Here is a 14,640-nt window from a genome sequence, read left to right on the forward strand (position 1 = left end):
ATAATTATATAAGCCTCCAGTCCGGAGAACACCTATATGTGGCATGGTGTCCATGGACCATGGTGAATGGTCCTCGATCCGCTGAACATACAAAGCCGTCACAAAGACCCTAAGATATTAGCGGGCATTTTTCAATCCTTTGACGATGGTCAAAATAAAATATTATTTCGCGCGTTAATACGCAAAAATAAGCGGCCAGTTGGGTGGCACGAAATGCCAAGGCCCGGCCAAGCGGGTGGCAGCGACTCCTCCCGCCCGTCCCCCTGCTCCCCTGCTCCCCCCACTTCTGCCCCATGGCAGATTGCTGAATAACCGGACTGAGGCCAGGAAGGTGTTGTTGGCTGAGAAATTATGATGGGAGACTGCGCCGAGTCTGGTCAATTGCAATGCGAATTTGTGACTCGTTACGAACGCGTGGCGGTCTTTGGGGTCAGGGGAGCAGGCGGAGGAGGGGAAAGGGGGAGGGGGCCAAGAGGGGGAGGCCCGCCATGGGTGGTCCTTGGTCGCCTCTCAAAGATGCAAAATACTTTTGACAATTTGTACTTGTTGGCCCGACTGCCGTGCGTTATAAATTATCAAATAGAAATAGCTTTCGATTCTCCCTCTGCCATTTTTTCGCGAGTGTCTGACAGTGAAGCTAAATTATTTGGCATGCGGTGTGAAATATGTGTAATTGGAAAACAAATTCCAATTGCCTAATTTATGACTTGTGCGAAATGGCCACAAATTTATTATGTCCCTCAAGGAGCGGGGGGTCAAACAATGTCCTGGATGGAAGGGGTTACGATTCATTTGTTACCTTTACTAATTAAATTATGACAAAAGGAGACTGCGAGAGGGTTGTCCGGGCCACATGTCCAAAAATGTTCAACGTATTCAATTTCATTTTATGTAAATGCTCGTAATGTGACAAAAAGGCTGGGATATGGCACACACATTTCGGTGACAGATAGGCTGAAAGTTCCATTTCAAAACACGCAGCGAATTGAAAGGTTTGTTGGGGACTGGACGTTGCTAATGAAATTGGACACCAACATCGCCGGGCCACAGGAGATATGCCAGATACGGCGTACGGAGATACAGATACACCAACCCACCAACCCGAAATTATGCAAATCACAGACAAAGACACGGAGACTGCATATGCAAAATGTTTAACCCTTAATTGGTCCATAAGGCGGCCCGACGGTCTCTCACTCACCTATCACTGACATCGATAGCCATCGCCATATCCCAGAGATACTTGTTCGCCAGACAGAACGACAAAAGTCGGCCCAGAGCCGAGCTAACTTTTTCAATTACCCCGAAAACCGACGCAACCTCGCTGTGGTCTCTGTGGTCTCTCCGATCTGGATTTGAATCTGAATCCGAATCTGAATCTGGATTCGACTCGCCCCCCTCCCCACGGGTTGGCTCTGTTTTGGCGTTGGCGTGAATTATCTGCGCAAACAGCCAGTGACAGGCGTTGAATTGCCTCAGTTGCATCCATCTGTGTGGTGTGTCCAGTGGCACTTTGTCGCATAATATGTTAATCAGCCACATGTCAGCCTTGCCTCCTGCGGGTGGGTTTTCGGCCAGCGATATGGGTGGCATTTCGGGATGGAATGTGGGGACCCTTGCCACCGGCTTAATTAGAAGTTCAGCAACGAAGGGGTCAGTCTGGAAGCGAGTCTGTATTTAGAAAGGATGCTTCTGTGGCTAAACAGGCGTATTTAGGCATGTAAATAAATATATAACACCATTTTCATATGAGCACCCATCACAGATAAAGCCAAAGTATTTGTTGGGGATAAAACTAATCTAAAAAAATAATGGTTTTTGTAATTTGGAAATATATGTTACAAAGTCCATACAAATTTAATTAAACGATTTATCATATCGTTATTTATTAAACCATTTATTTAGAATACTTAAAAATTAATAAGGATTTTTCAAAGTGTACCACACTTTTCATTGCTAAGGTGTAAAAAAAGAGTCTATTAATTTTTGGATTGATTTTATTATATAATAATTTTAAGTTCTAATAACCCAATATTTTAATAGTAATTTATCACTTCTCGAAGATAATATTATTATTGTTTAAATTTTTTCCAAAATATAAACTTTAATTGTAAGTTCAAGCACTTAGTGAAAAAACCCACCATATTGACTTAAATAGTGTAATGCATAAAACTCTATATATTCCTATTAATAATTGTTTCATATTTTCTAAAATATTTTCCTAATGTAATATATTTCATATAATATTTATATCATCAATTATTGTTTTAACTTATTCAACAAATTTACCTATCGTACCCTGGTTTTGTTCAATATGGCCAAGGCACAAAACTCATTTTAAAAACAAATTTATCAAGGAACGGATATCGCCACAGATCCGCGAACCGTAAAGCTGTATTTATGATCAATCTGTCACTTCCATATACAGTTATTCTTGACCCTTTCTTGCTTGGTCCATTTAACACACACACACACTCTGTAAAAGGGACTGCAATATTTTGGCAATAAATTGGCATTTAAATTAATTCACCTTGAATTATGTTCTTTGTGCGATAAAAGGGAAACACTCGGCCAGACCAGGCAGCCCCCCACAGCGTAATTTTCAATCAAAATCGCACATCCGCGAAATTATCATGAACTCAGCAGAGCAGTCCGAACCCATACCCACATACCCACATGCCCATATCCCCGGATCGGGTGAGGAGATTATCAAATTGATTCCAATTAACACTTGCCACCGCTGCAAGGACTGCCAGGCAATTGGACATTGGCCATTGGACATTGGCCAGCGGCCGGTGGCGGTTGCATTCATTTCTTCTCGACTGTGTATGCAAACGTTATAAATATTTCACTCTTTGTGCGCGGTTTACGGTTAGCAGCCACAACACCCTGAGAGACGGCCAAAAGGGACCCCAACTTTATGGCCAGGCAATACAAGGCCCGATTCCTTTCTCCGTCCCAGACGAAACACGCACATAACTTAAGCGCACTTTGTCGTAATTCGTAATTCGAATTGACAAACGTTTCTTGGCCCAGTCGCCTTTTCTCAGTGGCCTTACCTGGTGGCTAAGTTCGGCTCACTTCGGCTGGGCTGTGTGTGTGAAATGATAAATATTCCATAATTTCGCCTGGCATTCAATTTCGATTCGTGTGACACATAAATTACGAATTAACGCTTTAAGCCCAAACAGGCGAAGTTTAAAGGTAAGAAGAGAGCTGAAGGGACAGAGGTTTACTTTGGTCGATTTGCTGGCTTGGCACACTTCCTAGAGTTTAAGCAATCGGAAAATCGCTGCCTAGAGGGAAATGTAGTTAATTTAAATATTGCAACAAAAACTTATTTACAGTGCATGGGTTAGAAAGTGAACCACGGATGAAAGCCCACAAAACAGCATCTTATAAGAATGCTTGGGGATAGAAAATAATTTAAGTATATACATTTCCTCGCTAAATAAAAGTATAAATAAACTCTTGAGAGAAAAATATTGATAGGTGATAAGATAGGTGTATCTTAGCTTAGTGATTTTATCGCATTATTATTATTGTAACAGTGAAATTTAGCTTTAAATAAAGTATTATTTGTTTAAATTGAATTCCTCAATGGTTCTCCCGTAATGATTTCTCATCTTGGTATCGCATAAAATCAGAAGATTAATGGCTGGTGATAACTGACGTTTTAAGCACCATCATAACCATCTTAATTAGCTGCTACACCTGTAAATCAATCCACTGGAGCACTCTCATATCATCATAACTACCTGGCTCACCCACTTTTCAAAGAAATACACGCAGAAGTCTCTCTCACGTTCCGAGCTGCCAACTGACAAGGCGGGCAGCTTAATTAAGTTGAAAATTTATGAAGTTCTTTATCAACAGAAATTCATTAGCCAGAATCTAAAACAAGTACAAAGTATCGCTGAAGGAAAAAAAACAAAATAATTTCCTTAGAAAAGGATTTCCTCCGAAAAGGCAAAAAACCAGAATGGGGGCGGGAGCTCAGACTTAGACAGAAAGTTCAAAAAGAGGAAAACCCTGCAATGAGGCATACGAAAAGTCGAAAGACGCGATGCGCACAAAAGATGATTAATAATCTCCAAGACAGACTCTGACTCCCAAACACTCCCCACTAACCGCAGTGAAATCCTGGGTCGGGAGTGGGAAAAGACAAATGTCTTGGCTGCGTGGTCTCTTTCACAGTTAATTTAAGTTTCCAGGCATAACGGATGCAGGACCTGGCTGGAAAAAGAATTTTGCTGATTTTGTCAACTGTTTGTCGCTGATAAAATTATTAACTCCGCTTTTGTTTCAGCCCCCGTGACAAAACCGGAACTGCGGCGAAGGACATTTTTTTAGCTAGCGCCCAAATTTTTGTATTAAAATGCAAATTTTTTGTTAATTTTGTTGTTTTTGTTTTAATCAGCGGGAAGCCACTGTGGTTGCACTTGGGTGGTGATGAATGTTGAACCCCGGCGTATGTCAGGAACCAGGATACAGGGGTCCAGCCCCCAGGGCTGAAATTGTTTTTTCTAAATGTTTTTCTAATTTTCTTTTCGCTGGTTCATAATTTATAATTTCCCCGTACTAATAGAGCTTGTAACGAGAATATTTTGTTCTGCGAGAAATTAATATATCATTAAAGAATACCAGAGAAATATCAAAATGCCTTGCATCCATAAATAAATTAAATAAATATTGAGGTTTATACGTTGCACAGTTTGTTTTGAGTTCAGGCCATTAGTTAAACTCTTAGTTAAGTGCTTGTGAGCCGAATTTTGATGTGCTCCAGTATGTTGTTACTGCTCTCGTATCTGGAAGGCATCTAAAGACACCGCGTTCAGTTCACAGACGCGAGCGAGAGACATAAACAATTAAACTCATTTGACGATTAATTACGCGCCGCTTCCAAATCGCGTGTGCTGCCACCACAGCCTGCAGCCCGCGGCAAAATTGTTCTATCAAAACACAGCAGCTCAGCAAAAACCCAGCGACAAGAACAACACCCACAGCTAAAGTACAAATTCATTTGCTGCTAAAGACACAAGAGGAACTTGCATGTCGTGTCATAATCTTGATGAATGCATAATTGCATGCCATGCTCCCAAGCACTCCCCCGCCCATCCACCGATGAGATCTGCACTGTGCCCCGATCGAAATGGGCTTAAATGTCAACCAGCATAAGAACGGACCCGAAAGAAGACCCATTTTCTAAATATTTTCATGTTTTCCAATAGAATAATGTAATAGGAATCGAAAGTTTTTCCTCTACACTGACAAAATAATTGGATAACGGAAAATAAAGTTGATAAATAAAATGCATTTTTAAAAAATATGCGTATTTATTAGCATTTTAAGCAAGTTAAAATAAAAGGATTTTTTCATAGGTGTTGGTCTCTTTTGAGACAATATTAAACATAGAAATGCTGAATACAATACATAGTTTGTATTGTATTTATTTATATAAACATATATTTTTTAAGAATAATTTATCAAATTGTAAGAAATACTTCCAAAACATAAACTGATTTCAGATTTCAAACCCATTTTCCTGACTACATTTATCCAGCATGCAATACATGAATTATGCGGCAATTAATTAATAAGAAATATCTAAACCAACCCGAACTAACCCAATCCCCATGCAACCACAAATGGCAGCCACCATCATCTTGACTCGACTCATTCATAGACTTTGTGCATTTCAGGGAGAGCTAGATATTGGTGACCTAAATTATTCAATTCATTTTTATTTATTTTTAATTTTTTGATTTGTTGCAATAATTCCCCACCCCGCTTCACCGAACGAGAGAGCAAAGGGGTCTGCTTGTTTGTGTAACTATTTATTCTAATTTGACCCGCTTATTGAGAGGCCCGCCCTTCTGCGCCCCGCTCACCCCGTTGGCCATTAATTGATGCAGCCGCTTAAATGATGAATCACTTTTTCATTAAAATTTGACTTTGAGTGTGACCCCCATGTGGCTGGCGTTGACTTCTATGTGGTTAATAGTTAGCTTTCCTATTGATAAATATTCCGCAATTGTCGCTCGTGGAAATCAGCCATGTGTCTCTTTACATTGACTTTCTTTGTCTGCATTTGCAAGTACAATGAACCAGAATCGGTAGCTTCTTCAAACATCAAACTCGTGCTGAACAAGCTGACCCATAAAGCACAGCATAAAACCGATAAAAAAAAGTGCATGGTGCAAGAAAGAAGTGCAGAGAATGAGAAAGTGGCAACCGATAGCACACCTGCACCTCAGAATGGAACGTGAATGTGGGCAGCAATGTAAATCGTATTTAAGCTGGGGTGAAGGCCACCGAATGACAGTTGAACTCCCAGTTCTATTATACTAACAAGCATACTTTGTGGTCTTAAAATGACTCTTTCGATTGCAACTCTCCTGTTGCTCTTCATGGTGGCTGCCTTTGCAGCAGATCCTTCTTTGAATAAGCCGGCAGGCATCGAGGACTTTCCGGACTTTGACGATACTCCGGATTCCGACGTTGTTACAGTAGCAGAGGCTTCAAGTGGATCCAGAGGATTAACGGAAGCCACAATTATAACTGGAACCACTATTTCTTCAGACATTACCACAAATGTTCCCAAAACTGCTTCCTCAGCCGGATCATTAAATGTTAGCACATCTCATTCCGCACAAGATTCCTCAACTGTGCGAACCACAAAAGGTTCTGCAACGAATGATTCTACAACAATTGCTCTCACCACAGTTTCAACAACCACAACTTCTACAACAGCTGTGTCTACCACGGTTTCTACAACCTTACCAACAGAGTCCACAACATCTTCTTCAGCCACAACCGATTCTATAACAAGTGATTCCAGTACAGTTGAATCTACATCATCTGTTTCCACCACAGATTCTCCAACAACAGTTCAATCTTCAACGTCTACCACGACAGATTCCTCTACACTTTCTTCAACTACAACTGATTCCACAACAAATAAATCTACAACTACCGTTTCCACCACAGATTCAACATCTGATTCCACAACAGATAACGTTACAACACCTGTTTCCACCACAGATTCAATAACTATCTCAACCACTGAACAGCAAACCGAAGAAGAAATCTTGTTCACCCTCCTGGCTGAAAATTTCGGTGCCCTAATCGAGTCCGATTCTTTGCTCAATGCCATCAACACTTTAAACTGGAACATAAGCACAGACCTTGATAATCAGTCTGAGTCTTTTTCCCTCATAGAAAATACCGAAGAGCTCCTGCAAAACACGTCGCAAGCGATTCTATCTTGGGAAGTCGATCTTCTTCAAGGAGTCGTCAATTCCATTCAAAAGATAGACTTATTTGCCAACCGATCAATCGACACCGTATCTCAATTGCTAAGATTTCAAAAGCTGAACCAAGATCGGGTTAAAAACCTTGGGAATAAACTTGACGTCACCCAAGGACAAATCCTGCTCAAATCGAAGGGATTGGACAACAAACTGAACTTTGTTAGCCAAATACTAAAGGGATACATCGAGCCAAAAGTAAATAATTTAAAAGAATCGTTTGCTAACTTAAATACTTCGCAAGTCAATTCTCTAGTTGAGCTGAAGAACCTTCCAATAATTACAAATCTTACCGAAACTTCTATTATTAAGTTATCATCCTTGAGTAACCAATTAGCTGTATTTAACCAAACTCAAGAAAGTAGTTTGTACTCCCTGGAAACCGCAGTTAAAGACTGGGCCCCCACTAACTTCAACGCAATCAACGATCTCATTCAGGCTCTAAGTATTTCACAAAAACGTACCGATTTGGCATTGGCCATCTGCGGATCTTCGGACTATAATCCTAATAGCTATTCTAGTGATTTGGATAACTACAATAATTACAACGTCGGTATCGGCTCAGAACCTATTACTCATCAGATTTCAAGTGACGAGGATAAGACATTACCAATAAACTAAAGTTTATATAAAATTCGAATTATGTCAACCAGATAAACCCCGATTTAATTTAAATGCATTGTATAATCTTAAAGTAGTTATCAAATGTTAAAGGAATTAAGGCAATGTATCAATTTACCCTCCCACTCTAGCTTTCAAATAAAAAACAGTTTAAAGTGCAATACTGGTAAAGTACATTTTCTGTTACGGTTTTCATGCTCTCAAGCACAAATTGTGCATGGCAAATATGCGGACTATTTTGGCTGGCTATCAATTTACAGACAAGGGAACACCGTGAAGCTGCTGAGCGAAACCGATACCACGATATACCGAGATGTCGGGGACCCCAGAACGAATCCCAGACCTAACCGAGAACTACAAATGTCTTCCAAAAGGCTGGGAGGATGGCGCGAAACAAAAGTCAAAACAAGCGCAACATGAATGAACCTTTTAACATACTTGTAGTTACTAATTCCAGGTGACAGGCGACACAATGAGTCGAAGTGGATTTTTCATTTGTGGCCATTGTTGGACCCTCACGGGGCTTGGGATTCGGGAGTCGGGGTTCTCTGGCAGAGGAGCAGCCCATAAACAGAGGACACAACAAAGTTGTAGCAACAACAGCATCGGCTGCAAAAGTGACCAAAATCAGAGGCTACCAAAGTAGTAACAGATGCTCGATGCGAAGGTGTTGCCATTGGCCTCTGAGGACCCGCAATCGGGAGTCCCGCATATCTCCGGGCTCGAGAGCATCTCTCTGGGCACACGACATATACAACGTATCCTTTTCCCTTTTGGTTAAACTTCTGTCTGTTTCTCCTCTTTTTTTGGCACAAGCCGGGCAATAAATTATCAGATACAAAATCGAGTCCAAGCCGAAGTCAAAACAAAGGCATAAACACTCGACGGACAACAGAGATGGCAACAAAGCACGCACTCGACCAATTGACGACACAAAAGACCAAAACAAAAACCAGAATCGGAATCAGAATCAGTATCGAGCCCAGTAACAAAATCAGAAGCAAAACAAAACAAATCGAGAGCCTGCCGCTGCCCAGAATGCAGCATGAACAGAAGAATGCCCGAAAAGCATGGACATAAACACTGACAACATGCTGCGACACGGAATGGCTCAGAGAAGCCCCAGATCCTTGAGTATGGGGTCTACACCCAAAACAATATCACTTTCCTTTAGGCCATAATCAGATAAATAAGGCATATAAATATGTTATGCTACATTTAGATTTTTAAAATATATTCATATTTATATATATTATTAAGCCATTGCAAATGCTTCAAGAGGATACTTATCTTATCATTAATTTATATATTGAACACCAGTTTACATAAATACAAATAATTACAACCAATCATGAATTCTTACATATTTCTGATCTATAGCCAACTAGTTATAAGTTATACTCGGTAAATTAATATTTAGCTGGGGAATAAAGACGTCTAATTCCTAATTATATATTATGATCTCCTAAAATGTTTTAAAATATGGCCCAAATTCATTGATTTTTTTGCCATCATTAGTAGGTAATATTTCTTTTAGGTGTATAGTCTGTGGCTCCCTTCTGCCCTTGGTTATCGGAAGCAGACGCACCAAATGACAACTTCGAGGGCAAAGTCAATGAGCGCCTTCCTGCTCCCTGTTATCGCCTGCTGCTGCTGCGTTGGCCAGCTCCTTTCCCTCGGCTACTCCTGCTGGCCAGAGGACAAAAGGATCCCGGCGTGTTGCAAATCAAAACATGGTAACAACGACAGCAAACAAAACTCTGAACATGCGTCGAAATGCTAAGAAATATTTTCACTCAGCCAGCTGAAACATGCAAACAGCTAAAGTTGTTCAACTTAGTTTATGGAGCTGCTTGTGTTTGGTGTTTGTGAACGAGTTTGAAGGGGGGATTTGGTGGAAGTGAATATTAAGAATTTGCAAGAGCTAGAGCTTTAGTATTAAGAAAGCAGCCACCTTGGGTCTTAGATGCAAAGTCCATTTCCCTTTCCCGTTTCTTTTAGCCAATAGCCTCATTTCCCCACTTCATGATTCCCCATCGTTACCACTTAATTAAACCCAATTAATCCACAATATAAATTATTAAATTTCATAAAGCAACAAAAGTTAAATAACTTACACACAGACTGACGAGAGATTTCGACACCCAAAGCCAAGTAACCAGAAACAGCCGCAGCCACAACAGCACCACATCTCGGAGGCAGAAGACCGAGACGATGGAGATGATGATTATGAAGCCGAAGAGAGTGGCCCAGAGCTGGGGATATTGGGGGCTACAGGATTGGTATCAGAATCGGGCCTCGGCAGCTTCATGCTGTGCGCGATTCATGTTTGGTGATTAAAGTAAAGTTCGTAAATTTACAGTTTTCATCAAAGGGGCGACTGTTAGTGGACTGGACTCGGCTTTTCACAGTGCTCTGCTCTGCGAGCAGCCACAGAGTTCGCCCAGAGTTCAGCCCAGGTGACTGTGACGGTGACTCTGTCGATGACTTCGAACCCCAGCTCCAACTCCTAATCCAGCCTCTTGCAGCACACTCAGGAAAAAATATGATATATAAATACATTTTAAACCAAAACGTTGTGCTAATAAATCAATACCTATTTTAACTAAAAATCTGTGATTTCTCTTTACTTAAATATTAAATGCAAATTTAAATTTCTAAAATAAAATTATAAATTTCAAATAATCAAAAACAATAAAAAAGAAATCACCAGCATTTTAAAATCACTTAGGTATGTATCTTAAGTAAAGTCGTGTTACTAAATGAATCTAACGGACTCCTGAACTTAACATATATTGTTGCATACTTTTGCACACTTTTAAAAGAGATTTCAAAAACCAAGTGATTTCTGTGGCACCCTAAATATTTTCTGCTAAACTACTTCCTTCAATCAATTATTTATATTAATAAATTGCAAAATTTTTATAGAAACCTTAAATTCAATTTTTGTAAATTTAAAATATTTTTCAAAGTTTTCTTAATACAAGAATTTAAATACCGTAATGTGATCAATTTCTTTTGAGTGCACACACATATTCGGCGAGGCAGACTCCTTTGGCTTTCCTAAACTGATTTCCAGCAATAAGCATTAGTTGAAAATTGCAATTGTTTTTGTAAAGGGTAGGGAGGGGCAGTCTGGGAAGGGGAAGGGAAAGGAGGCCACACCGCGGGGGAGTGCCAGTCCCAGTGCCAAAGCTGAAGCCCAAGCCAAGTGCCTGTGCCAGCGATTGCACGATTCCCTGGCCCACAGAGGAATCCCGAGGAGGTGGTGGTGGAGGCACATCATCAACGTCCCCAGCCACGTCGTCAGTGCAGCAGGAAAGCTGCAGAAAAAAATCCAATTGTATTTAACGAATTTTTCGAAGCTGTTGTTGCTGTTGTGGTTCTTGTTGCTGGCTTCAGTGGAGTCCGGAACGGAGGGCCGTGAATCATATGGACACCATTAAATGGAAAGGTACGAGCAATGGCAATCGCCAACACGCGTCAATTGTGCGCGCTGTGTGAGACCGAAGGAAAATGTTGAAAAGCTGAAAGCCGAGAACCCAGAAAATCTGCGCAGCGATATCCACCGAACTTTCGATCGAATATGGCCGCGTGTCGTGACACGAGACACTAAGATAATGCTAGGTGGGTAAACCCAACAATGTGTCTAAAAATGCTTGTGAAGTCCATAATTGCATTGCTACAAAGAAGAAGACATGTTAGATAATTAAAAAAAAATCTTTAAAAAACATAAATATTTAGAATGAATTTATAATTTGTATTTTAACATTAATATATTTTTTGTGCTTTTAATATGAAGTGTATTTTCAAGTACATTTAAATACAAATGTCTAAGGTATCTTACAAAATATCAACATTTTTTGTAAATTGATGAATTGCATAATTTACACGTCTTACACATTTTGTTGTCAAGTTTCATGGTAGGATTGTAAATTAAATATTTTATTTTATACCCCTTAATAACAAAGCGATGGAAATGATATATATCTTTTTACACTATGTCCCGTCTTCTCGTCTTTATGATAAGCTTAAATCAGGTTTTTAAATGAGTAATCGTATGGAATTTTTCAGCCAATGAAGTTGAACATCTTCTTATATTAAATATAAGTAGTAACCACGATATCAGCACTAACTCTGATTGCAGCCAGAAATGCACTTGGGCCGGGGTCTCTGTTAGCTGGAAATGGGATTCTGGGATTGCGCGACGTGAAAATGACCCTGGCAGGATTGGGGATGTGCGGTGTCAGGGCTTATCAAAAGCGCAAACTGGCACCGCCACAACCGCAACCATTAATAAAACCTAATAACAACATAAATGCCAATATCTTTTTAACAAATTTGCCCGACTGCTGGCAGCAGATTTCGATAAGTGAACTAAATAACCAGATTAAAGCAGATCGTAATAAATGTAATTTGAATTCGCCACTCCATCGCAGAGCTCGATGAGCTCTGTGGTCGTTGCCTGGCAGAGCAGCCACATTACTTAATTGCATGGCCGAGGATATCACCAGGCAATCGATCGTCACGGATTACCAACGTGTAATAGAGCCGGCTTAAATTATGCGTTCGAGTGCCACGGCAAAGGGTGGCTTGCACCGCGGACAGGTGTTGATTGCTGCCCCTTCGCCAGCCTCCTTTGCATGTTGCCGCTGGCACTGGCACTGCCATTGGCTTGATGTTGATATCCGAGGAGATGATGATGCCGCTGCCGCGGATGATGGCCAGCTGGACGTGCTGCAAATTATTGCATTTGCAACGTGAGGCAGGAACAGAACATAAGTGGGGGAATAAAGACGCTCCGGAGCACTGAACTGCCGTTTGTTTCAAAGCTTAAGCCTCAGCCTCAGCTCCACTTTATTACTTCATTTAGTTGTGGGCCACAGATTCCGGGTTCAATTAATGTCTACTTTGTTTGGCTAACAAATTGAACAAACTTGCCGTTGCGGCCGCAACATGACTTTATTTTATTTGCTCTCGCTGCAGTTGCAGTTGCCGCAGCCGCCTGTCGTTGATTATTGCCTTTTGCCGCTAGTCTGCTGAAGACAATCAGCCGGGCTGCAGTGCAATTTGCCAGGGGAAAAAAAAAACAAAAAAATAAATTTGAGTTCAGTTGCCGGGTCAAGCCACTGCCGGCTACTGAATTTAACCGAAAATCCCAATCCCCCATTCGAGGGCAACAAAATCTTTTATTTTATTTTCGGATCGCTATCTGCATCTGCAGCTAGCACAGCAAACAGAAATTGTTTTGATAACAATCTCGAGCAAAAATGCTCCAGAGTCGAACAATAACGTGCCAAAAGTTTGCTACTGAATTTTAAATATTAATATCTCCGCCAGTTACTCGGTGAATTGGCGACACAGCCCCGCCCCTCTTGACTTTACTTTGGGCCTTACTTTGGATTTGGATTTGGTTTTGCCTTTGCTTTTGAGGGCGCGCACGTTTTGGTTGTAGCGGAAAAGTTTTACTTTGAACATGAAAAATATCTTGTTTAGATTTTATTTTGCAGATAGACGACAAGTAGACTTAATTATCATTTTTCGCGAATACATAAATACATTAGCTCGGGATCGAGCTTATTGAGGGCGGCCCGCTGTCGCGCTGCCGCTCATTTTGGCCAACTTTCGCCGGTGGGAAATGCCAAACAGGCCAACTGAGCCCGAATCTTTGGCTTAGACGGTGGTAACTGCACACACAATCATTTTCCAGCAAATCTATGCGCATCTCTATGCAAATGTGTGTTGTATCCGAGCCGAATTAAGAATAGGAGAATACTTAGTTCGCGGCCCAGGCCCAGGCCAATGGCGAGCCAAACATATTTTCCATGTCGATGCCATCGATTGCGTTATGCAAAATATATGCAAATGCCATAAATACAGGCAGCGGTCGCATCTTCGCCTTCTGTGCCGAGCAGTTTTCTTTTCATTTCTGCCTCGCTGTCTTCAGTTTTCTGTTTTCAGATTGCAGTATTCAGTTTTCAGTTTTCGGTTTCCCGCTTCCAGCTCTCAGCTTTCTGCTTTTCCAGCGAAACATCGTTCGGGGCTTTGAAGAGTCGCGACTGCGGCTGGCGATTTGAGAGATTTGTGAAATTTATCGGGCCAGTTGGGAGTGGGTGCGATGGATGTGGATGGATGTGGCTGTCCGGGCCCGAACTTCCAAGGTGTCGAGGTGGCTGAGTTGCCTGAGTTGGCTGAGTTGGCTGAGTTGACTTAAGGTGGGTGTTTGTTTGTGCGGCTGCATTCTCGGAACGGTAGTTAAGCTCTGCCTGGAATAATCGACGACTTTGACAACATTTGAATATCGTTTTGTTGCCTAAATTGAGTTTCGAAAATCTGCAAGATCACGAAGTTGAACCCATCTGTCAGGCACTTGGTAATTGAGCCCAGCAAAACAACGGTGAAACCTCTCGCATAATGAGCTTCTGGGATGAATTATGAAAGTTCGATTCCGAAAATATGTATGGCCAGCACTCGAATCAAACCATAAATCTTACGCAAATAGCACTCAAAAAGCAATAAGACTATTTCAACGCCATTGTGTGCTAAGTAGATTTCAAGAAGGCGATACAAATTCGAGCCACACAGTACAGGACAATGCGTTCGGTTTGTTTTGGGCCCCCGGCCTCCGAAGTCGCCTCCGATATTGATGTTGCTGCTGCCGCAGTTGCAATTGCTGCTACCAATACGCCATTTCCATGACAATACCCGT

The 14,640-nt window shown here is 41.2% G+C and overlaps 1 protein-coding gene across 1 annotated transcript; it reads left to right on the forward strand.

Annotated features, from left to right (window-relative positions):
* Positions 1 to 6,374: 6,374 nt before the first annotated feature.
* LOC108044949 (cell wall protein DAN4) lies at positions 6,375 to 7,931 on the forward strand. The gene has a single exon (XM_017124120.2). The coding sequence runs from the start codon at positions 6,375 to 6,377 to the stop codon at positions 7,929 to 7,931; it is 1,557 nt and encodes a 518-aa protein (XP_016979609.2).
* The last annotated feature ends 6,709 nt before the right edge of the window (positions 7,932 to 14,640 follow it).

The sequence above is a fragment of the Drosophila rhopaloa genome, unplaced genomic scaffold, assembly GCF_018152115.1.
Source record: "Drosophila rhopaloa isolate 14029-0021.01 unplaced genomic scaffold, ASM1815211v1 contig_155, whole genome shotgun sequence".
Taxonomy (NCBI): domain Eukaryota; kingdom Metazoa; phylum Arthropoda; class Insecta; order Diptera; family Drosophilidae; genus Drosophila; species Drosophila rhopaloa.